Raw genomic sequence first — 26919 nt, forward strand, 5'->3', positions numbered from 1 at the left:
CTATACTTTTTCAATAAGCTAAATAACGAGACACGTGAAAAGAAACAAATAGGCATTTATTCACAAGAGGCAGGTGTAGTTACAGTAATTTCATTTCTGTCTTGCATTTATATGTATACATATATACACACATATATATCATTATGTGTATATATATATGTATATACATATATTTTATATTTATAATAGTATCTCGTAACCATCTCTCGTAATTACTCGTAATTACTCGATTCGGTTTAACTACGCAATACAAATGGGCATGAACAATGGGGGCGGGTGCACATACAAAGTGTTTGTTCTCTCGCACACAAATACGCGCAGTTTTCATCCGTCTTATTCGCCTCTTACTTTTCTTATTTTATTTTCGACGCAGCGAGATTCCACCGTATAAAATTCTATATATGTGTACGTGTGTGAATGTATTTGTGTCAAGATAAAATCTCGCTGTTCGTTTCATTCGCTTAATGTAATTCGTCGTATCTCGATCTCGACGAATCACTCGGAACGCGGACGTACTCGCGGAGCGGGTGTGCTTTTTTTTCTCGCTTCCTTTTACCTTTTATAAAGCGCTTCTCACCCGAATTGTCTCGCAAGACTCGATTCTCGCGACACCTCAGGTGAGTATCGTTAGGGGGAGAGTCTCACGGATAAATTAGTGTATTAAATTGCCAAGAAGGATCAATCATCGATGATTTGTGTAAATTTCCGTATCGAAGAGGATTCTCTCATTCATTTCATTTCTAATCGGCGATTGATCCCTATAAGTGTTGCATCGGTAATCATCTAACTTATCTGCGCTATCCCCTCCTCCGTTTGCAAAAATCGGTGATAACAATATATAATATATAGTATGACAATACGACGATGGCGGCTCCTTAAATTTGTTTTCTATAGTAACGCGACGATGATGATCATGACAACAATGTAATAACAATGAGGCTTTCAGCGGCGATAGAGCGTGAATAATCATAAAAAGTATGTAATCCGTAATCAATTTGTAATAATGACAAGTTGTTGAATACCTTCATGTCGAGAAACAAAAATTAATAGAGCAATTAGTATAAAGGTAGATAAATATACGTACTTTTCTCAATAGAAAACCAGAGAGAGAAAGAGAGAAGGACAGAGGGAAAGAGAAAGAGGAAGAGGAAGAAAAAGGGGACAGGGAGGAAAAGAGAGGAGAGAGGGAGGCAAAAAGAGAGGAGAGAAAAAGGAGAGAGAGAGAGATAGAGACACTGTAATTATTAATGAAGCATCATGTTTTTGTGCAGAATAACTTTTCTATCAGTAGATTCGCATTTCTTTCTCGTTAAAGGTATTACATGTCACGGTAAATACAGTAAGGTTCGCTATGCTATGTCAATTATAAGTGGCTCCTGTCATGTTTTACCACTCGAACCCTTCTCCTCTGGCCTACCCCCTCATCCGAGATTATTTTTCCCGTGACGACGTGTCAACACCTATATAAAGAGACAGTTAAGCTATGCGCAATTTGTGTATGGTCTGCTTTCTTCTGTATACGCGCATATGTGTATACACATATTTACTTGAGAATATGTGTATGTATGTGTGTGTGTGTGTGTGTATGAGAAAGTGAGATAATGCATCGACACGTGAGCAGTGCGGTGCAGCGATGTGAATGTATGTGTATCAATTGAATTCCATAGCTTCGGCCTTACTCTCTACACGTGAATATTATATTTACATCCATACCATTTATAATTCTTCTCTCACGCTTTTTTTGTTGTTCTTCCAAAATAAAAAAGAAAAAAACGCACAAACTAAGAGAGATAGATGAAAATTTGTCCGCGAAATTATATTTTTAAAATTCGCGAGAATAGTCGAGTGAAATCTTTAATTACAAAGACAATTAATTTCGCAGAACACTCTCGCTAAGCTCTTTCGATTCCATGTTTTACAAACTCGCGATACTGGCGATTTCTCTTCTCTAAAACTCACTGTATAACACAAAGTTACGTGACGCACGTGCAATCGAATTCACTCGCGCGCTTATCGAGATGTCATCGCGCGTCCATCCAATCTCGCGATACAAAAGGAAACAAAAGAAAGATCTCGCGATAAACTATTTACATAATAATAGTAAATATCGCTCTTTCCGACCAGCAGCATACTTCATGCAAACTCACCCTTTCACGCACACTCTCCCGCAACGCTCTATTATATCTCGCCTCTCTTATTTCCGCTTCTCTGCATTATTTTTTTTTTTTACTTAAAGTGCTACATAGAAATATCTTCGTTCTGGGTCCCGCACAACTTTGTATCTCTCGCAACGACGATGGCTCGTACGACGTGACCGTCCTCGCAGGACGACAAGAATTGCGCTCTCTGAATAAAAAGGGATTCTTTCGAGGAAAATAGGATGCGATTTCAATTATTTTATCACTATATTCTTTTTTTTTAAATATAATCATTAATAAGTGTTACTTGGATTTATTTCCAAAAGAGATAATTTATACCCATAATAATTATTTATATATTATCAATTATTTATAATAAATCTTAAAATATCCAGCTATCTGTTCACGTGATCATTATAAAGTAAAAATGGATTAAAATTAATTAGGTGCAAATTGCGCGAAAAGAGAGCACATATTCTGTCTCAGTGTATTCCATCTTCGAACCAGCAACAGCGGGGAGTTTCATTTACGTATAATCGTCATCAGTGCGCACGCGTGTAAATTGTAAGTGTATACGTGAATTATGGATTTGCGGTGCGATGCGATCGAATTTAAATATTACCACAGAAACGTGCCTGAATCGTTTACTAAATTCTACTAATAGCGGCGATCGCTAGTGCGAGATGCAATCCATGCTTAGCTACGTGTTCCTACTTAAGTAGGGCTAGTATGTGTATAGATGCGTGGAACATGTCTTAAGTTGTATTTGACTCCTTTTAACAACTGTTTTTGTACGAACATACATCGCATGCGTCTATCCCCCTGAATAGCGATCGGAAAAATTGCAATGGCCTGATATGCGTACGATTTTTCAGCTGCAATACGTTGCGCTATGATGCGTCTAGCGATAATAATTATCATTTACCGTTCGCACTTATGAGAAGAATAATTATCATCGATAATAATTATTAATACTATTGTTATTCGGTTTAAACAGTTATTATCGCGCGGACACATTAATTTCGCATCTTGAGTGTCGGATAACGCGATTATTGCGCGTGAAACAACCGACTACGATCGCGTGTGGTTTCGATAACGTTACGCACCACTGATCTCTCGCCTAATTGCTGCCCTCCCCCCGGTTCAAGTCTAAAGGACGGTCGCGGTATAAGTATTTGTCGTATCGGCTCCGTAATCTCCGAGGTGCTGCAAGTTCTGCTTTTTTTTTTTTTAAAGCTCCTACTAATTCGCCATAAAAAATAAACTCCCTATCGGCCGTCGTGTTAACGTGCGCGTGTGTATGTCTACCGGGGTTTCCCGGGATCTATCGCGCATCTCGTCGCCGAAAAAATGCGCGGTACGTCCGCGGGATACCCAATACAGTCGCGGTGCGCGTGCTGGTGTGTGTGCGGAAGTGCGTTCTTCGCACGCATGTACGCGTGTGTCCCATGCGACCCGGTCATCGCCCTCGTCTCGCTTGCCTAATCTGTACACCCGAGAATACACGCACACGTGAGTTATATATATATAATATTTATATGTATTTATATATATATACGCAAGCTCTCTATAGCTCTCTTCGAATCTCCTCGAATGCCTTCGCGGATATTATGCTTACTACTACGTTAACTGCAGCTCACTCATTCCCCGATACACGCAACTTGATTCGCTTGCGAAATCTTATGGGCGTGTTATTTCTCCTCTTTCTCCTGCCAATTCGAGCAAACGAGTTGATTAAATTTAGCGCATAATCATCATCTTGTATGTACAATTTACTCTTCGATTCCATTTTTTTCTCTTAATCTTTCTTTCTATCGATTTTCCGCAAATACTTCACAAGCTAGTACATGCTATCTCTTAAAAATTTTCATCGCTTGACGCAATGTAGCCCCGATATCGCTCCTGTTTCTCGACAAATCTGCGAATTCTTTCCTCCATCAGACATTGCATAACATACATAACATCATATCGACATAGGTAAGCGTAGTCCACTATAGCTGTGGTACTGGTATAACACTCTGCAGAATTTTTCGCGAAATTCAGTCGTTTACGTCGTAAAGAGAATATCCGTTTGCCTTACAGCCATCTCCTGGCACATCAGGCTTTTTTTCGCGTTTCTTTAAGGATTGCTCTCCCAGCGGGCAAGTTGAATACGCCTGGTGTCCAGAGAGGGCGAGAGCAGGGACTTGAGGGACGCGCTCGGCGGTGAGCCACCGAAATATTTGAGGGTCAACGGCGACTGGAGATGCCTGTGTCGTATCACCTCTCGCTCAGCAGGCAATGGCCAGAGTTCCTACCGGATAGTCGGGGAACTGATTCGATTAATCGAAAATATCCAATCACTCGTTTTAAATTATTTATTACACATATATTTATATTCCGATTAATTTTCTATAGTTTAAAAAGAATTTAGTTCAAAAAGAAAGATATTTTTATATTAAAATTGTAAAAATGAAAAAATTATTAATTAGTCTGAAAAAAATTATTAATTAATTGAACAAGTTTTTAATGTTGGAAGGATATAAATCTTGATAATCCGAAAGTAGTTTACCTGCAGCGAGAGAGCCTCGTCTCAGGATTCACCCTGCTTGTTTCTACGACCAGTCAAGGAACCAACTAGGGACTTCAGAGTAGCGCCTAACCCTCTGCCATTCGGAGTATTAAGACTGCTAGCGTTTCTGAAGCCTTGTGGATGTGCGTCCAAGCATTTCTGATACCTCAGCTAGAAAAATGCAGACTTCTTAATTCAATTGCCTCCTTTCAACAAGGGCAAATTTGCAGGATCATAAAAAAGAATCCTCACTTTGCATGCGGCCTCAATCGTCTTGCAGAGAGCTCCACTGCTAGGCTCGCAGTTGAAAACGTGTGCGATAAACAAATCCTGCGCGGTATGCATGATGAAAGCGCATTGCTTCACGTTGCGACCGATACCAAGGAATGACAGGTAGCGTACTCGACATTCGGTAATGAGCTTATCGTCCTGAGAAGATTATAATTGTTACGATATTAAATATCGAAATCGCTCTTTTACTAATTTATCGGTTTTAATAATTTTTCAATAGTTAATATTTTTAATATACTTACGTTCGGCGTAAGAATAGAAATCATGCTAGGAGCTACAGCAACGTTGACGTTTCGCCATTGATTGATCGGCGTGTTCGTCACGATATGTTCTATCGCTTCGTTCAACACCTCCATGCCAGTCGCTTGATTGACTTGCATGGATCCGAGATACTGTGCTCGTAGCACCTTTTTTGGCTCTTCCATCGGCGTTGGAAAAGATTGTGCTATGCGAAAATAATACAACAATTATTTAACAATTTTAAAATATATTTTTCATTTTCAAATAACTTTAAAATTTTTTTCTTTAAGGATTTTTTGTTTTGTTTTCATCAATCTATTATGAACAAGCTATCTTTTAATCATGTATAGTTTATGATTTACCAATTGCCATTTAAAGAAATAGTAAAATTGAAAAGATAATTAAAAAGATCTGATTTTTGAAGCTACTTACTGACTAATGCTTGACCGTTTCTGTGAAAACGCCGATGTTCAGTAGGCAGATTGGTGGGTCTTGTAGCCAGACTGGTCCGGCCATTGATGTCTACCGGTTTCGCTAGGTTCTGATGCTGCGAACGCTCGATCATTATCTTCTTACAAATGTCGCGAAGCGTGTTCGCGATCGTGCGCGCCGGTATGTCGCAACGGAACACGTGGCACATGTGTTTCCTGGTAGATCGGTCTCTTGCCACATAAGCAAAATCCCTGGAAAAGGTAATATAGACTTCATTAACAATCGAAATTCTATTGTCAAACAGAAGATGATTAACTTTATGAAGAGAGTTATAATTTATATTTTATTATATAATGCAATTTGTATCAAGTCGTATATCTTACCTTTCGCTATTAGGTCCGTCCAAAGAAAAACAGATAATCATGAAAACAATGCGAATATACATGTTAGCATAATAATATATATGTGTAATATTTAATAAAAAGATTGAAAAATCCGACATTCTAGAAGTTCGAGATTCCGGAACAGTCTTTCGATTCATTTGAAGATAAAATTAATAATTCACTCACCGACAATGATCTCTTCCTACACCCCATACCCTAACCGTATGAATAGGCTGCGTATTTAGTACGGTGAGATTCTCTGGATCGATCAGCTTGAGCGCCCCTTCGTCCAAGTCCATAAATAGATCCTTACCCTGAAATATTTCGTAATGTATCTCATCGCGTGTTTATTATGCAAGATCGATATTAGTATTATATATTATTAAGTGTTCTAAATATACTTTCACACACAGATTATTACTTTAAATTCTATCACATTGAAATCGTCTTTCTTATTACTCGTTTTTTAAATTTATCATTAATAGTGCAAATTTAATTTATTTAATTTCTGAAAGAACTTACGTCGCCCCATCGTCCAACGACATCCAGCAGATCGTTTCTACCAAGTGAGAGATCCACGATACACTTGTTCACGGCCTTGCTGCTTCTTTCGGGTGTCAGATCCTCTTCCGCAATTTCCGTCCAACCCAAGGATCGCACGGCGAATCTGATCGGTTTGTCTCTGCCCTCAGAATCCGCTCTGGCGGGATAGCTTCTTCGTCTGAAAGAAATAAGTGAGGTAAATCGGTGACAATCGTCACAAAGACGACCGAAAACGAGGCGGTATTCGCTTACTTGAGCGCCAATTCCATCTTCCTCTTGTTTTCCAATTCCTGGTCCAAAGCCGAGCTTGTGTTGCTGCGAGTCACTGTGTTCACCATGCCGCTCAAAGAGTGAAAATTATTTATCTAAAACAAAAGAACGTTACAAATAAAATATATAATTATATAAATATAAAATAATTTATATTCTTATTAATATCAATAAATAATATTAGTATCATTAATATCAGTAAATTATAATAATTATGAAATTATATTTAATAGATTCATTCTACTCACGCTATCATTATCCTTAACCAAACTTCGACGCGCTTCCGTTTTTGAATGCAACGGAGCCTCTGGTGGTTCTCTCTGTATGTTGCCGCTTTTCACATGCCAATAATAAGGTCCATTCTCATCTGAAACAATATTCGATTTCCATTAATAAAATTTGAAAGCTTCAATTTATAATAGTCGCGTATTTTCGGTTATCGTTCTTATCGATTCATTAATGAAAGAAGATATGGAAAATTTAAAAAACTCGAAAAAACTTGAAAAAATTAATATATGAGAGGGAAATATCAATATATTTTTATTAAAATTTATATTTTTAATATAAATTATAAATTATTATATATAATAACTATTATTATATAACTATTAATTATTACATACTATTTTTTTATATTGAATTTATCTTAATTTCTAGTGACTTTTTTTCTGCAGAATATTATTTAAATTTAGGAGTTATTTTGAAATGTAAGGATTATTTAAAAACGATTTTTCACGTATCGATTTGAAAATACTTGGAAATACTGTTTCAACCTTTTGCTCGACTTACCCTCGTGCTTTTGCCAGCCGGGCGGCAGATTCTCATCTTTATCCTCAGAATCGGTGCTATCCACGTCCGTCGGTTTCTCCTGGGTATTGTTCTGCAGAATCGCATTGTTCTTCTGATCCTTTGGCTGTCGCCGTTTCACCGGCACCGCGTACAGTTCGCTGTTCAGACCACCTTCCACATGCGGCACACCACCCATTTCTGTGGTCTCGTTGTCAGGTTTCTCGCAATAACTGAAGCGCAAAGCCAAGAAAAATTGAGGATCAAGAAAGGTAGGTTCAATCTAGAAGTTTGGTCGCGTCATCGCGACGATGTCTATCGAATATCAAGCGGCAATATCCAAAATCTAGGAGTGATCTAAAAGACGTCTCAAGAAAGTCTAGAGGATTTGAACATCTTTTAGAACTTTTTGTTGTCTGATTATCTTTCCAGATCATAGACGGATTCGTAATTATTTCTTTATCTATATAAATTATGATTTATGCCGAGAATTACAGTTTTATCTTTTTTATTAAATATAAAATATATAGACAAGATTGTTAAGAAATACAAACATTATAAATCCGTCTGTGATTTGATTGTATCTTATAAATATATCTTAATTCTTTGATTTTTTTTGCGTGCACTTACAATATTAAAAAAGAAAAGTGAAAAGAGAATCAAGATTAGCAATCAAAATCGATAATCGGCCATAAGAATTGCAACGGAAACAGGGAATCACAGCTCTTATTCGTTCAACAAGGAAATCAGCGATAGTACACAGTGCAAGCTATAAGTTTCACTACAACAATATACAAAGCTTCGTGAAAGAAAAATTCATTTTTACTTATCGGCCCTATTTTAAAATATAAAAATTTCGTCCACATTCGCGGTTGCTATTCTCGGCTGTACTATGACCTATGCTCAATCAGTCTCGCATCATCACGAGGAGGCGGTCACACGCGACAAGGTTGTTCGCTAAAAAAGTCTCTCCGCTCTCTCTCTCTCGTTCTATTATATCGCGAAACTCCACGAGTTTGCGTTCTCGCGTGACTTGAGGGAATTTCAGTTCACGACATTTCAGGACGAATCACGATCGCCGAAATAAGCGGCTTGATTTATCGCGTCATTGTCCGGTCGCGTTCGTTCGTCCCGCGAACGAATCGGTGAGCATTCGCGACGATCGTCATCTACGACGGAATGACAAATTGATTTCCCCTCGTTAGATCGTCCAACTGAAGGCCGTGCCATCTCGCTCGTAAACCATTATTGATTCTCGACGATGTAGTCCCCCCGTTATCGCCGTCGAGAAATCCTCGCGTGCTAATCGAAATCGGGCGCGACACGAGCCGGTCAGTAGGAGATTATTTTTACGGGGGCTGTAAAATAAAATATCCCTTGCGAGCGAACGAGGAGAAATTGCGCTTCGTACTTGAAACTTGATGTAAAATTATGTATCGTGCACATTCATAAAAGGGGCCGAGGGCTTTATACAGAATTGGGGTGAATAAGGATGACCTGTATACATGCAATGAAGACACTGTAACAGGTGTCTGTCGCGTCTGTCAAGTGTTTATTCCAGGGGAGGGAAAAACAGTTCGAAGTTTATTTTTATTTGGAATATTATGTAAATATGAGCAGAACGTGTAATTTTTTTTGAGGAAGGGATTTAAAAGATTTCAAAGAGTTACACAATAATATCAAGATAGCTTAATCACTCGTCATTTTTAATATTATTTGCCACAGTTCATTAAACTCAACGTCCGTAAAGAATCATAACCAGTGAGAATAATAATTTCACACACAAAAAATAAGTGCGATACTACAGCAAAAAGCAATACCAGCAGTCGTTTTTCTATCTATCAAATTTAACCCGGTTATTCACATTTGCTTTTATCATGGATCCGATTGCTACTATATATTTTTTGAAGTGAAAAGGAGCAACGTTGCTACTCGTAGCAAGAAGTTTATTTTACTTTGTAATACAAGAGGATCTGAAGTCCAATTTCTACTAGTAGTCGGATATTAGCTGCTACGTCGAAACCGAGAAAAAAATCTATATGTAAAAATAAACAATATTTATCGACGATGGAAATTGCGAAAGATTGTTTCGAGATCCTTTCGTAAATCACTGTTACTTGCGCGTGAAATGTCGCGAGATATAAGTCGTATATTTTTACGAACAAGAAATTTTTATGGAGGAAAACATATATACAATACATGTGATATACGTCATACTACTCGTAGTTCCATTAAAGTGAGCAAAGTGATGTCTGATATCAGTGCGGATTTTTCTCGATTTAACGTTCGCGATTCATTCTTCAAATACGAGATATTCGTTGTAGCTGCCACACAGCATTGCAATATGATATACAACAACGTGAGTACACGAACAGACAGGTGAGTCTACACACAATAACTCGGATCTGCGCGAGCGGAGGGTTGTTTACGCGAAACTCGGGCGTTTCGTTTCACGACAGGGCATTCTCGCTACTACAACGGCAAACAAAAGCGGCAACTTGAAACACACAAAAGAGAAGCGACGTATAGTGGTAACAAGCGGACGATCATCTGCAGGAGGGATTGGGTGCCACGAGACCACACGAGTGTTTCGTACGTACTTTCTCGACCCGGAAGTGTCCGTAGCGTCGATCGATCCCGACTGTAGGGTGTGAGATTGAGGCAGGATCGCGCTCGACGACGACGGGGACGACGAGCGGGGATTCCCGTTGAGGGTGTCGTCGACGAGAGCGGACTCCGTCACACCCTCGCAGCCGTACCTGAATCAGCATCGTTCATGCAACGTATTACAAGGGGATGAATTGTCGACGGACGGACGTAATGATGATGATGATGATGCCTATCGCGATTCTCGATAGGATAAATATCACTGATTGACCCTTAAATGCATATCTGATACGTTTTCAATACCCTTTTTTATTTATTCGATTCATTTTTTTCGCCATAAAAAGATTTCAAGCATTTAAGGGTTAATTCGATATCTAAGTACTAAATTTTATACACTTTTTATAGAGATAATTTTAATATTTTATACATTTATTTTTTTAAATGTGGCCTCTTAGATATGTAAAGCATTAATCAATATTTAAAATTTGGTATTTCCAGAATACATTTTTATCTTGAATGCGTTTCTTCGCTCGGGAATCGCGCAATGGCAGGAATGTGGCACTTTAATTAACGATCGAGAAACAATGCCAAGTACCGACGCGGTTACTACAGGGTCGCTAACCATGTCGACGTAATTAAGGGATTAGTCGAGCGGTTTGCTGACTAACGCCAGCTGACTTTCCTGAATATCGTTCGGGTATTAAGAGTGTGTAAGGACCGACGTTCCTTTTGAACGTATTCAAGAAGTACGGATTCTGGACTTTGAGGCCTTTAATCGCGGGATTATAACGAACTACTCGCAAGAGAGAGAGAGAGAGAGAGAGCTTGCGAAAACTTTTCCTCAATATAGGAGACTTTGTTTACTTTGCACTTGAAATACATTCATGTTAAAAGTTTCGATAAATTAAAATAAATTAAATAAATAGCATTATCTCTTCTTTTTCTAACTTTTAACTCTTGCATAATCATATATTGCAATCTTGAAACAATTCTACAAGTTATTGACAAGAATTTGGATTACTACTATATTATTGCACCATTTTTTATTATATAATATTTATTAAGAATCGAGCAGATGCAAACAGTGCATCGCTATACATACTCTATTCTCGATTTTACTAATTATCTTAATTACATAATAATAATCACGATAATTTCGCGTACGTGCTGCTAATTGATGAACCTACTTTGTTGCTTGCAGTTAGAGAAAACTAATAATTGCATGCTATGTAGTTGGGAAAAAATTTTCAAACTTTTCCGCATATTGTAACATACTGAGGAAAATAAAATAAAGTTGAAAAAAATGATTAAAAAATATACAAATAAATAAAGTAAAAATAATTTAAAAAAAACTCGTGTAGTCTTTGTATAAAGAAGAAGAGGAAAACAATGTAATTTAATTTAAAAGAGTGACGTGAAAATGACGACGACACTAACATTATGACACGCAAAGTCAAACAACATAATTTTGTGCAAGTATGTATATGGGTTACAAATAACACGAAGGGGTGCTTTGGAAATTCGCCAGAAGTTTCGTCAATAAGGGGAAGGTTTCCTGTATTATTTTGTTAGAACACGAGGGTGGTACAGGACAATCGTTGAAATATTCAGAATTCCTCATCAATCAATACTCTTGAAACTCTTTCAGTGTCTTTACATTCCATTTCGCTCATATACGAATAGATACGATGCCGATAATCGGATATATAACGATTTATCGAATTACGAATATTATGACGCGCTCTCAATAATATTAAACAGGTTATTAATTAATCTATAATAATCTCGTATTCGGCCGCATCGAATCGAATGGACGGACGACAGCTTTATAGAATGAAATCGCAATACTGACGCATTGACGTAATTCGTTTCGCAAGAACGTTAATTCGATTCTCGATCGCGAACCGCGATAATGTTATATAGTCGGATCGTTATTAATATTGTTAATCCCTGGATTGGTGAGGTGTTGCGATGTAGTATCTGGAATACCCGGTTATTGACACTGGTCGCATCGATCGACCATATCGAGGTCCGTATGGCATTATAGGCTCGGCGATTTGAGTGACGATGATATAGTCGATTTAAACCTCTGGAATTCATCTGAGATGGTCGCGAATCGATAGCAAAATAATAATGGACCATGACTCATCTTGTAAGATATCCCGTTTATAATTCTATAAAGAAAAGAGACTTTATAAAGTTGACAAGAAAACGTGTGAAATTAATCTTCAAAAAATTTCATTTATACTCTTTCTACTTTTTTGAGAATATTAATGACATATCACGTTAAGTAGCAAGAGATACAGATAAACTGATCGCGCGATATAACTAAAATCAGCTACCGGAGGTAATTGTGACCCAACTGGCGTGTATACATGCGCGCATCACCGTAACTTTCAGTCAGGTATAATTAAACCCAATTAGGTCGTAAGGTGAGCAACTTCTGACGCACCTGGCTGGGCCGTAAATTACGCCGGCAAGTCTCCCTCTGTGTCTATCTCACCGGCACCATGATTACAGTATTCGTAATTTTATGGTTTCTGCTCGAGAACGCGGATCATTATCTTCTGATTATATTGCTATCATCGTAAATCACCGCCTTTTTTAGGGAACCGCGAATTAAATCGTCAGGTAAGGCACGGGCCAAAGAAAAATTATTTTTGTACTTTTAAAACATTGAATAAAATGTAACAAATAAAAAAATAGTCACAAATAAAAGAAAAAAGAGATAATAAGAAAAGAAAAAGAATAAGCTGAATATTTATAATATAATCTGCAACTAGTATTTCAGATTTGTGCTGCATCGAATTGTTAACGTCCGGTATTCTGCTGGTACTCCTGTAATAACGATCGATTATCAATGAAATCTGACGAACACTTGGACCACGATGAAAAGAGAGAAAGAGAGAGAAACCTAAATTACAGAGTGTTAAAAGGGCCGATATTCGGGTGTCTGTAATTCGCTGTCAGTGTTTGTCGACTGGCAGAAACAACGGCCGATTGACCATGATGTGGACATCAACGAGGGCGGGTGATTTGCATGAAGGGAGTTAGAAGAGAGAGATAGAAAGAACGAAAAGCAAAAAAGATCCTAGAGAGAAAAAAGTAGTGCATGGCCGAAACACCATACAGGCTAAATGGACACCTACACAAAGTGTAGCACAGAGTAAGAGAGAAGGGGGGGGGAGGAGAGAGAAAGAGAGGAGAGAGAGAGAGAGAACGATAGAAAAAAGAGAGAGAGGGAAAGAGAAACAGAGAAAGAGAGTCGGGCTGCTCTTCTCCTCGCTCGATCAATACACACTACACAACCACCCCCCAACCCACACACACCCCTCTACCCCATGGCACAACCCCTCGACCACTGTGTGGCGCTCACCCGCCAACGTCACCCCATTTCGAGCGCTCTACCTAACCACTGCACACACATCTGCACTTATATACATACGAGATACAAGTGGACGATACTGATCGCTATCGTATTGATAAAATGGCCGTTGCTGTTTCTACCGTTTTTTCAAACTGATCAGCTCGATATCGACTTTGCGACGATGCGATCAAAGAACGATTGATATGTGTGTTGGGCGAAGATTACTTCTGAGAATTGCGAGTATCGGTGTTCGACAGGTGAGAAGAACTCGTGTTGAAATTCTCTTTGAAGCCTTTATTCTCCTGCGTAAAAAGAATTATAGTAGCATCGGACACGATCTGTTATTGTTGGATAGGCTGCCTAGAACACGTCGAATCGCAATTAGGCCTTGTTGAAGCTAGGAAATATTCCCTGCGGTCCTTTCACCCTTCGAGTAGCTGGCAGTGCCGCATACAGCCCACCGAGGTAATTAAGTTTCGGCCGATCCGATGGGAGGAAGTCCCGAGTGCTTCGGAGGCCGCTCCTGGTTTCTCCAAATACATTGGTAGCCTCGTGCAATTAAATCGCTATTATAAGTTTGTGTAAAAATCGTTAACCCTGTGAATAAATTCTTCTTTGATCAAGAGGAATAAAATATACGTGATTAAAAAGACGAAATAAATTTGAATTATATCATAATAAAGAATATAAAAAAAATTGGAATTATAATAAATTTAAAAAACTACAACAAATCTAAAATATTAAGTAAAATTAATGTTCGCTATTTATTTTCTTAAGTACTTAACGTTTGTTAGAAAAAGAATCAAAAGATAAATTCCTACGACTCGTGGCGTTGAAAGCAAGGTTAACGATTGAAAAATGCCGATCTACGCCTGTTTCGTAATGAGAACATGTTCTGATAAATGATTCAATTCTCACAAATAAATTGATTCGCAGAAAGAACTGAATCACGTCCGTGGGAAAGACTTCTCGGATAGTTAGACTGACTTTATTTCGTTTCATTTTCTTTTAAATAGCTGTTATTTTTTAAATTAATTTAAAAATATCTAGGAATTATTCTCTTTTTCAATTTATATCACTTCTGACGAATATTATTGTGAATGGATTGCTATCTGCTGTATGCGAGCTAAAAGCGTGAAAAATTTCACGCGAATTATTATAATCGTAAAATTTTTATCGGACACGATAAACTTTATTATACAGTGCACATGATCTGCTTTAGGTATAGTAAACTATAGTATTCGTTGCTGTTCTCGGGCTCTACGAAACAGCGTCTCATCACGATCGCCATAATAATGTCGAGAAATTTTTCACCGGGTTAATTTGTTCCTTATTTCGATTATTCTTTTTAAGTACCATGTTTCCGGAAAATCACGCAACATTTAACAAAGCAATTTCTACTTGCCTCTAATCTCGTCTTGTAGCGCGTGTTCCTGCAATATTTTCTTATATATACTTTGTGATTTATTAACACGTTTCACGCTAAACGCTTTTAACAGCATCTTCGCGATTATGGATTCGTCCTACCTTATGAAGACTTTATGAAGTCCAGGCAAATCGCCACTAAAGTCTGTTTATATTCCGAGTAACAAGATTGTCTCGTCATTTCGCGAGAGCAAGCGTTAGAGCTACCTAAAGTTCAACATTTACCGAGCGTTTATCATTTCATCATCGGGCCGCCACCGTGAAATCCTCGCGACGGCTCACGACGAGACCCTTTATGACGTATTATAAATCGCGTGTTTTTCGTCAATGTCTTCCTTTTTACGTACCAGCCACAGTCCATAAACCTTTATGATCGGTCGCCGGTAAATCGACTAGCTATTCCGTGGCGGGGGGAGGGTGGAATTCGCGCGAGAAACGCGGTTAATAAAGTTTCGAGCTGAGGGTGTATATTTTTTCATCGAGAAGCTCGCCCGTTCTCCTCTTTCGTCGCTGCTTTATGAGCTTTTTTTTATGGAACTCGGAAACTCCACTCTCACTAAAATCAACCCCTTCCAGTTTGCCTACACCTCCCTTTCCCGTCCTTTGGTTTTATCCGCTAGGTACATTAACTCCCGCACTGTCATGGCCAGATTTTAATCTAACTTGCACGATAAAACGCGATCAAAAACGAATCAGCGTCTGGTGTCAAATTTTTTTATAGAAAAAATGTGTGCACGTTATTTTTTTAGGTCAGGTTGTTTTTTGTGCTACGAGTATCGATCCGCGTTGCATTGGATTTTATTTTGCAATACCACGTCTCGTTTTTCCTATTTGATAACCGATTGCATCCCTCTCTGAAGTGATTTTCTCGCATCCCTGCTATCGAATACTAATAAGCGCGTGAATATTAAATGTTTCGGGATTAATAGAACATTAATTAACGCGTTTCGTGCAGTATTATAAATTTCGACACGAAATCGATAGATGTTTGTGAGATAAAATCGCCGATAAGCGCACGAGGTCCGTAAGAGTAACGCGAATCCGATCTCTCCGATCTTCTTATAACACCTGTGAACGACTATTATCAGCAAAGTTCCTAGTCCTTTCTCCGGCATATATCTCCAGGACGAAGCTATTGGCATCGCCGGAACATCTTGCATCCTGGACAGGATGATTCGTTCGCGTTTACGAGCGTCCTCGCTCCGGATTTCAGTTTAGCCCGATAATCTCCAACGGCTGGGCATCCTAGCAAGACCTCTCTCGGGACATTATTCTTTCTATCATTCCCCTCCTCTTCTTTTTTCGCTCTTTCTCTCTCTCTCTCTCTCTCTCTCTCTCTCTCTCTCTCTTGCCGTTTTTTCGGTCTCCAGACTGCCGGAGCTTTTTCAAAGCCCGACGTGAGAGGACTTATCAAGCACGCCGACTTTCCGGGATCACCGATTACGTCCTGCAGGTATTACCGGAGAGAAAGAGGTGTCCCGGAAGAAAAAGGAGTCCTTGCGGAAGACGGTTCGCGACCGGAGGGTTGGGAGAGAAGAGGGGAAAGGATTCCATTTCCTGGATTTATGGGCGCGTCGCATGCATGTGACTCTCAGAACGCGATGTCGGTTTCACCGTGTAATTTCCTCATACTTCACGTTATCTGCGGCCGCATCTTTTCTCGGTATTTCTGTTGCGAAAGATGCGCGCCTACATACGCGAACAAGCGTTTCCATTCATCGAACGTTTATTTCTTGCGTGAAAATTAAGTCTTTTTTTTTAGATCGTTAGTGCAGTCTAATCGCGACTGGTCATTTAAGAGAGTTCATGTACTTTTACTCGAGTTAATATATTTGCCCTATGCACGAAAATAATTCTCCCTTTTCTTATTAATGCAATATTTTATACTGCTATAAAAAATTAAATTAATCAAGTAATTCAAAACTGACGCTTTCTCTTTTTTTGTTTATAAGGACAACACATTACATAAATAATAGAAAACACACGAGATAGTAAAAATAATCGGTAACGTTTCATTTGGATAAAGCGAGATATTTATGCAATATTTCGATCATCGATAACTACCGGTCTAATCTAACCGGCCATTCAGGGCATCGAGATACGATCTGAGGCGTGGTCGCACGCTGGCATAATCATTCGTGACAGACTCGCGTGTACACGGTGCTCTAGGCATCGTTCACTTTCTCTTAACTGCAGAAATTGAGTTAAAAAGCACATTGTTTACTCTTAACGTTCGTTCTTAATCCATATTTTTGTATTTCTGATATATTTATAATGATTGTCGATTATATAATAATAAAAAATAGCTTCGAACACGATATTTCCAACACTCAGTACATTCGTCGCAATCGAGTAATTATACGGTGCGTTCATCTGTGAATTATCGAGCTCGCGATCGACATCGCACAGCAAATTCTGCAAGATAATGGACCACCCGGATGTTTTCTTTTATTTCTGTACTATTATGGAGCCTGAAGATTTCTTCATCTGAAGCCTTCGCGTGACGGCATAGCTAAGAACAGAAATATCCATCTCGAAAGCGTCTTGAGAAAAGACGGTTAATGCGCGTAGAAAAATAGCTACAACGAGATTTGTCTTAAAAAAGAATAGAAACGTTAACCATTTTAAAACTTTTGCTAATAATTGTCACTTTATTGTGTGTAAAAACTGTAACACACACGAATGCAATTTAAATCTTAAAATCAGAGTAATATTCTCAATTAAAAAATTAATTTGTAGTTTCAGTCAGTGATAAATTAATAATATGTTAAATCCAATTTGTAATTATTGAAATAAAGATAATAGTTAAATTTATTGTTACAACGAGAAATGTATTTGATCGCGATTCGTAACGAATTAATTGGTTTAATTTAAAATAAAATAGCAGGTAAATTCGTTGTTAACAGGGCTACGTATTTGATTGTAATTCACACGATGTAGCTTGTAGTAACTCAATCTGCAATTTGCTGTACGACAGTGGTTAAATTCATTGTTAACAAGGGCTTTATTCGATTGTATCGTAATTCATTCAACGTAGTAATTACTTGATTTGTAATTTAGGATATGACAAAAATAGAGTTACGTTCTTTGAATGTAACAAAATAAAATCGGAATGCTTCCGTTAAATGAGAAATGGTGTCTTTATCCGAAGGTAGGACGACTGCGAGTATCTGTGCACCTGCTGTTATCTTAGAGCCTCTATTACCATTACCGACACCTAATGCTTTCCGGGTGTTAATGGAAAGCAGACACGGTTCGCTACAGTCTCGGCTGCTACTTACCACCGGTGAAGAAAGGGGGAATTGTTTGTGCGGATACTACGGGGATCGTAAAGTCGACGGTGTTAAGCGATTCGGAGAGACGCGATCGAACACATCCGCGCCTTCAGGGCTCTTGCGAATTAATTAAATTTGTCAGCGATTAATATCCGCTTATACCAGGATCACGTGGAGTCTCCACTCTTCTGTAGGGCTACGGGGTAAATAATTGCGCGTTAAATAACAAAGCGCGGGATAAATTTAAAGTAGCGAGGGAGCGAGACAGGAGTTGGCGACGACGACTCGTGCCAGCCGTTTCGTCGGGACATTATTATGCAAATTAGACCGGCAGCGTTATTTTGTTACGCTATTACATAATTACGACGGCACACACATAATCTCCGACATTTCGTGACTGCTGCCGTATGCCGACCGTACCGTCATAACGAGCGTAACGCGATAATTTCTACCGGCTCCCTCGGTTACGCAATCGCGAAAATGCACATTACGTACGACGATGCGCTCGCAATGAGAACCATCGACTCGTTGAAATTCACGGGGCAACGTTCTCCTCCTCGATGAGCCCTCGACGGGCTTTTACGAGCTTCGAATAAATTCGCGGAACATACTTGCCGGAGTAATAATTTCGCGCAGCGTTGCAGAAACATTGTAATTGACCGGGAAACGGAACAAATCAGCAGACGCGGTCTAATATGGAAGTCGCGGTAAATTATCGCCTGACGACTCGCTCGCAAAATACTCCGGCGTCATGCGGATTAATTTGCATAATTAATCTCAGTCCGCGCTCACCCATGCCAACGTTCAACTTTTCAACAGGCACGATACTAACGAAGCGTAATCTGATTTACCATCGGTTCGCTCAGCCAAGGCCGCTGAATACTTTAGATTTAGAGACACTCCAGGCATGGTCTGGCCGATGCACTGTTTTCAATCAAAACTGATATAAGTTCAATTCCCTTCGAGTGAACTTGATATAACACTGTGTACTAAATAACGAGATAAATAACATGAACTCGACGCTGTCTAGATAAACTTTGCGCTAAAAAAAATGAAGAATTCGCCAATTCCGACTATTAATTATCTAATTTTGGGAATTAAACTGGCCATAAATGGAATATTGGATCATTTTTGAATCGCCTTTAAAAATTAATAAAGCTGTTTCGGGAAAATGGACCTTGATATGAGAATAAATATTCCATTTCCTTTAATATTACTGATTATTAATACTTAAATTAATTAATTTGGAAAAAAAGACAGTTCACATATATTCATACATATATTCGCAGATATACTATACTCGTGGTTTTTTGAATTTAATACAACAGAATATCTCTCACACGAAAAATGCGTGCTTTTTGTGCTGCTGGGTTATGCAACTGTAATGCACCGTGATGAAATATTCAATACAATCGTCACGAGTAGAAAATATGTGAAAGATAGCGGCAATATATGAACAATTCATACGCATTAGTTTATCTCTGTGTAAATAATATATGCGCGCTATTATGCCAAATTTCTTTAACATTATATATTTCACTGCAATTGCCTTTTAACTGCAAAATATGAGCGCTTAAATTGCGGGAAATTTTCGTCCACGATAAAAAATCCACTTCAAATTGGGACCGAAAATTACGCTAGTGAAAGGAACGGAGGGCGAGGGCGGGATACCCTATATATATATATATATATAGTTCAGTGATGTAGCGTTGTTTCAAAGGTCTATGGAAGTCAGAAGAAGGGAACGGACGATCAAAGGGGAACAAGGTAGATTGGTTAGGGAACGATCTAAGGCGAATGCCGCGTCAGGGGAGAAAGAGGGACAGGATCAGACGCATGAAGTGGATTCTAATTTTAGAAAGAAGCAAGATTACGCTTTGTCTCTCTCGTGCAAGAATGACAGAGCCAGCATCGAGATGAATCAAGACGAGCTCGACGGCAGTGAAATATGATTACGATTAACGCCCTCGGCGTCTTTCCCCGCCTTGTGAATAAGAAAATCGTTAACTCGTTTAGCGTTTCGTACTTTGCCCGAAAGATCGCACTTTATCCGACAATTATTTTCAGCTCAAATTAATCGTGATAAATAATGAATTATTTAAAAAGAATGGAAAATATATACTCGCTATGCACACACGACGATCAATGTCTGTTTCGCGTATTTAAAAGATTTCGCTCGCTAATAATTCACCGCGTTATTGGCCGCGCCGAGACTATTAATTATCAACAAGTGAACAATTTACCCTCAATTCGTGCGCAAACTCAAATTTCTATTTTTCATCCTCTTCTGCTATTATAACTGAACGAATTTTGGTGCATGTGTAATTGTTGCTGCTATACTATGTGGATATAGCTATATTAATTCGCAGATTCAGAAGCTTAATTTCATTAAGCGTGCGTATGACATTTAAAAAATCTCTTTGGCCAGACGATTAACGCCCCCCATTGAACGTCGATGACAGCCGCGAGGGTGAACGGGTTCTGGGAGCGAGGGAAGTGAAGAAGCAAGGGGATGACTCTGGGAAACGCGAGTGCCCTAGACGGCTTTAATTAACGATTGTCGCGAGAGCAAAATGGCAAAGTGGCTTGGCTGAGAGCGTCGGCATTGTGGACGTCGGCGCTGAAAAAAAGAAGACAGAGGGAATCGTTTACCATTCAACTACAGTTTTTTCGAACGAGTTAATGAACAATATACTCATCGGATTTGATCTCTTCCATTTTTTTCGTTTTTGCTCGTTTCGCTCTTTAAATTTTCTCCGAGTATCCGCTGCTCCTCTATTGACTATCGATTTTATTTCCCGTCCAACTTTATCAAGTATCGTGATATTTCCTCAAGATTTATGATACAATTATTAGTCTTTTCATATTGATAAAAATGTCAAGTCGCGGAAAACTAATATTTATTAAAAATTTGCTCTTCTAGCGACGCGCAGTAAATACATAAAAGTAATATTGCCTAACGATTTTTAGATTATTGATTTGAATGTAGGTTTGAAGTAATGAAAAAGTCAGCCTTGTATTATTCCATTAATAAAGTGCGTTCTAAATATTGCGCATCGGTATTTTAAAAAAATATACAAAAATAAAAATTCTTTTTCTCCCTTCAATATTAATTATGTAATGTCGTTTATGGCACAAAGTTGTCGACGGGAAAAAATTGTGAATAACAATTTGCTCGTAACGAGCATCTAATTAGGCAATTGTTGAAACATGAAAATTTTAATAATTTGGACCATCAACTGTCACATTGTTATCCTGCATCAACAAAGGCAGGAGAATGAGAGGCGAGTGCGTGATAACGCACGGACGAGAATTTCGTCGGTGATCGCGCGGATTTATTCCGGGTTAATCGCTCGCGATTATCGTTATTAAGCGGCGCGCAAAAAAGAGGAAGTGCATGATCGCTGCATTGCACCGCGAAAGAGAGAGGGAGAGAGAGAGAGACGTCTGCAGTCATCGAGCCGGGCGCAATCCCCGCGCTTTTATACGTAATAACGCAGCCATGCGAGGGCGGCTTTTATCGACCACCCCCTTTCCGTGTTCGCCACCTCCTCGTCCGTCGCCCTTGCGCTCCTCCTCCTTGCCCCTTATTCCAGTGTTACGAACCCCCCGTCACCCCTCGACAAAACCGTAGACTCCGGTAAAATCCGACGATCGCCCCTAACGTTAAGTGGTGGAACGCGAGAAGCACGAACTCTCGCTCCTTAACTTGCAAGATCCTTCAGACGAGCACGAGTCGAGAGTCTTAAATTTTATTGGCGGCCCCGGAAAACTATCCATCGATCGATCCGCTCATCCATGTTGAACGGACAGCGACAAACAGTACTTGTAGTTTCTCGCTTCGAAATTCTAGTTGAAGAAAGCAACAACAATCAAAGTATTATTAGTTATTACAGTACTAAATCCACTATCGAAAATCATGCCATTGATGTATATATGTAAAATTAATATCAACAAATTCAATTATGTGACTTATTATTTTATAAGATTCATGTATATTTTATATATAATTATTATAATTAATTTGAAATTTATATCTCCCCCTTTGGATTGTATACCTATGGCAATTTTAGAGCACCAGGTATCAGGTCCCAATAATCTGCCTTATTATCAAGTATCTATCCAGTATTTTTCAATGACAGAATCAATATAATACGAGCCACGCTACATTACATCAATTAATTACAATATATCTCCTACAACGATAAGAAACAAATATAGAATTCTTAAAAAAATAAATAATAAAGAATAAGAAGAAATAACAATATACAATAGCATGAAAAATCGATCGTTCTCGAAAAGCGATATTTGGCATTTTTCGTCCTCAGGCAATACGTATTTATTAACAATTACGCGTTTATGAAGAGACTGACGGAATGCTTTATCGCGAGCGGCCGTCGTTGCAGGAGTTCAGTTATGCGCCGGCTCGATAACTATTTTCCGCTACCCGATCCATTTCACGCTGTACTGAGCAAAACGCGGGCCTCGGGACGAGAATTTGCCCGCGCGACGCCGGGAGACGCACTCGACCAGCGGAGCGTCCGCGTCCGCGCGCGCGCGCGTCAGACCAGACGATTGCGGGTTGCATTGTTATCGAAATTGCATCTGCCGCGCATATATCGCACATTATCATATATTCGGATGCGCGCCACGGGGTAAGAATTTAAATTGCCGGCAATTGAATTGCGTAATTTATTTCGCGGTAATCACAGAAATAGCGGTCGATAAACGTATCGAATTTAGAGGCGGAAGTTTAGCGGTACTTCCGCTGTTACGTACGTGAATTTTCAATCAAAGGTCATTTTCTTTTCTTTACGATGGATACTGAAGATGTGCGCGGTGCGTACGCATCTCGTTAATGAAGTGACCTTAAATGATTGTTCGCGTCGTTGCATTTGAAACGCGTGTTAAAATACGGTGGGATCAATAACGTCGCGCTGGAATTATCTCGCGAGTAAAGATCAATGACATTACGAGCCGTTCTTATTTCGGTTTAATGACAGTTTTAACGAGGGCATTGCTCATTCAACAGCAGCCAGTAGAGAAATTCGTATTGATCAGACAGTTAGTAGGACTAACGAGGGAGGAGACTAGTGTGCGTGACTAGTGTCGATAATGAATCATTGTTAAAAGAATTAGGTCAGGAATGATACAAAGTTGTGAAATTTAAAAGGCTGATATTTCCCTAACGTAAGAGTTAAAGAGTAAAAATATGAGTAGTGTAAAAAAACTATGTTTAAAATGGATATATATAGTCAACCGTGTTAAATGAATGGTAGATCTAGGAGAGGAGTAGTATTCTATGTCTCTTTCTCTCTCTCTTTCTCTCTCGCCCGGAAAATCAATATTTAACCTATGATTTCCACCGCGGAACTGCAGTATGGCCTATCATGTATGAGGGACGATCAGCTTTACGGTCAGCAGTGATAGCATAACGGATAGAAAGAGCATTGAAGAGTGACTTACAGTCAGCTGCCACAAAGATCGGCGTGCAAGATCGGTAATCGTGGCACAAGCTCAACCTCCACCGCACTGGGATTGTTATTCATTTAGAAACGGAGAATCGATATCCTTCCGTACCTCTAATTCCTTTATACCCTTCTCCCCCCGCCCCTCCCCTCCTTTCCCGGGCCAATCTCTCGATCGGCTTTCTATCGTCGGTCACTGTCAACACCTGCTCTCGCAGTTATCGATAGAACGAATCGACGACCAGCTGATGACGACGCTGACGTAGCGGCTCGACCATCGAAGGAAGGGAGGGAAGGAAAAAAAAGGCGACAGGTATGCGAGGCGCGCGCGAAAAACCACCACGACTATCCGATGGTCGGCGACAGACTGAACGTCGGCGAACTAGGCGGTGCGCTTCGGGCTCCCAGTCTCGGTCAACTTCGGTGGCGTTCGCCGCTGCCGTGTGGATGACGTCATTCCGCCGCCGCCGTCGCCGTCGCGCTGTACCATCATGCGTCTTTACTACTGGTGCCGCGCGGTCGGCGCGGCGTGTGCAGGTGCATCGCGATGTATTTTTTAGTTCCAGACGTTTCGCGACTTCTGCCTCGACGCATCTGGCGCCGCGATAAATCGCGAGACGCGCGTCGCCGGCAATTAAGCGCCGCGGCGACGTAAAAGTGCCGATTGTCCGCCGAGGAATTCATTTTCCCCCCGATGCACGTACTCGTGAAAACACACGCGGAATGCTCCGGATTAAATGTACGCTCTTTCGATCATTAATATAATAATCGATGCCGATTATTTTACGTGTACATGTAAAATGTTGAAGTATTTGTAAAATTATATATGCATATTTTAAAATCTAATTTTTTGCAAATTATATTTTAATAAGAATGATTAAAAATTGATTATGAGAAAAGGATGAAAATTCTGAGTATCGAAAAAATCTTGTAATATCTTCAGATATTTCCCCCAAGGGGAAGAAACATTCATAAAAATGCAAAGTAGAATTCTCGCACCTCTCACGAGCGTCTTCTTCTGCTTCAGATAAAATTTATTTTCTCGTAAAAAATTAAAATGCCACTGTAAGAGAGCCTCTCTCGCTTTCTCTTTCTCAAAACCTTACTAAGTTGCAAGTATATATGTACTGTTTCCTTCTTGTTTGCAAAGATTTTCCGCGACGCTCGCGATAAAATCGCAAGATATCGACGAGTAAACCCGAAAGTTTTTCCCGAGACAGTCATCGATGGCGACGAGGGGGACGAGGGTGAGAAAACGAGTCGAAAACAAGAGCGATCGAGGGTGGTCGCTCTTTCCCCCGAATGTTTGCCAGAGGAAGAAGTAGTTTGTCTAATTGAGTAGATAAGGTGGAAGTTGCCGACAGAAGGAACGACTTGTTTACGCGACCAACGAGAATACGGTGATGATATAGGCTCCCTCTTCCCTTTCGCGAGATCCACGGATGACAAGAGGGCATAAATGTAGGCTCTCCCTTTTTTTTCGCGCGATACATAAAGATTTAGTGGGCCGGAAACGGACGACCATCGTTGACGTGATGTCGGATACAATCGAAGCTTCGCTCGTTACGCGATTGCTGGAAGAAAGAGAGAGGAGGAATATTAAATGGACGGGTGTAACGAAGGTTTATAGCTTCCACGGAACAAGAGTTTATTGGGGGATACCGACTGATTTCGCAAACGAGATTTCGGGGCGGAATTGAATGTACGATATGTCGAAAGTTCACTGACATATCGATCTGTGCAGAGCGGAAACAATTGGAATAATTATGGCACGGAATATATTTTTCAACGATGAAAATTCAATATTGAAATTGATTTTATCCCTACTAGTAAAATATTACAAAACTGTCAAATTTTTTTCGCCTTATAAATAAGTACGTGCATATACGTATAATAAACTTGAACATGTGCAAATTCGTTTTATTGTTCAGCGACGAATCGATCTCAATGGCGCCGAAAGACTCGCTGTACAGGGTAAGCGTCCACAACAATCCGCCGGAGATTACGAACAGAATCCGATATGTAGAACCCGCAACCCAATCAATAGGATACAGTGGGCTTATCGGACGCATTCTAACTGCCGATGACAGATATATTTCGTGTTCGAACGGACTCCATTCTCTACCATTGCGCCACGAAAACGCTCTCGTGTCATCCTGAATCAGAAAATTATTCTCCACTCTCGATGCGAGAGAGAACGAGATAAAAAAGCTTGAATGAGAAAGAGACAACGGTGGAATTCAGTCATTTTAGAGCGATCGACCCTCCTCTCTCTTTGGGAGAAATAAGTTGGATAAAAAATGCAATAAAAGTCGCACTAAGAGCGCAATAAAATTCTTTAATGGTATGCGAATACAATTGCGGCCAAATAATGTAAGAAAACTTCCTATGCATCGTCTCTTTCGCTTCTTTTTCCCCCATATACCTCGAGATAATATGAGAGGCTATAAAAATCTGCATGATTACATACGGCAGTCTGATAATATATCTGCAATAGGATTCTACACCCGATGCACTTGACAGAACGGCATACTTTCCTTTATTGCCAATATTTTTCTTGCATCCCCTCGCGTTCGAGGATTGAAAGACGCACTATATGTGCTTTCCTTTCCTTCTTCTGTACATGTAAAACGATCCCATGAAATAACCTCGTTTCGTAAGCATAATTGTAGATTCTATCGGTCGTTCTGCCATCGCGAGGGTGGCATTTTATGAATTCATTCGTCACCCCCGCCGATGATTCCGCGCTGTACATGCATTCGAGGGTCGTAGCGTAGGAAAAATTCCATCGCGATATACGCGTCCCCTTCAATTGCCCTCGTCGTTCTCCTTTATTTCCGCGGTTATTCATTCGCCGCGTGTCAGTGGTTAGTTTTGAGGTTCTACTACTGATCCAATAGACGATCGATTTGCGCGAATTTATTATTCATTCAATAATGCCGCACTTCGTCACCGGTTATTTTCATTGACTGCACGATTTTGGAAGAATCGATGAAGTATAAAATATCGTCCCATCAAAAGTAACATCATTTTAACTAAATTTTTCATATAATTTCAGATTAAAAAATTTTAAAAACACGTAATAAAAAATAAAATATAATTCGGTTATACATCGAAGAAAGAAAATTGGCGAGTATCAAGTA

The 26919-nt window shown here is 39.5% G+C and overlaps 1 protein-coding gene across 10 annotated transcripts in view; it reads right to left on the reverse strand.

The window, feature by feature from the left end:
- Window positions 1–37: 37 nt before the first annotated feature.
- Window positions 38–26919, reverse strand: part of LOC145962087 (protein Fe65 homolog) — a 141956-nt gene continuing 115074 nt past the window's right edge. For 8 of the 10 annotated variants that reach the window (XM_083082898.1, XM_083082906.1, XM_083082949.1 and 5 more), the window contains 11 exons: window positions 10235–10393; window positions 7638–7867; window positions 7097–7215; window positions 6831–6943; window positions 6558–6756; window positions 6222–6349; window positions 5653–5903; window positions 5223–5425; window positions 4942–5118; window positions 4690–4860; window positions 38–4431 (listed from right to left, as the gene is read on the reverse strand). In XM_083082898.1, coding sequence (XP_082939024.1) covers window positions 4711–4860; window positions 4942–5118; window positions 5223–5425; window positions 5653–5903; window positions 6222–6349; window positions 6558–6756; window positions 6831–6943; window positions 7097–7215; window positions 7638–7867; window positions 10235–10393 — 1729 coding nt within the window. In that variant the 3' untranslated portion in view covers window positions 38–4431; window positions 4690–4710. Of the gene's footprint in view, window positions 4451–4689; window positions 4861–4941; window positions 5119–5222; window positions 5426–5652; window positions 5904–6221; window positions 6350–6557; window positions 6757–6830; window positions 6944–7096; window positions 7216–7637; window positions 7868–10234; window positions 10394–26919 lie in introns of all 10 variants that reach the window. The other 2 variants (XM_083082912.1, XM_083082957.1) reach the window with 2 other exon arrangements.

Source organism: Camponotus vicinus, unplaced genomic scaffold (assembly GCF_025532165.1).
Source record: "Camponotus vicinus isolate PSW18456_S1 unplaced genomic scaffold, iyCamVici1.0 SCAF_1, whole genome shotgun sequence".
In the NCBI taxonomy this organism is placed as follows: Eukaryota; Metazoa; Arthropoda; class Insecta; order Hymenoptera; family Formicidae; genus Camponotus; species Camponotus vicinus.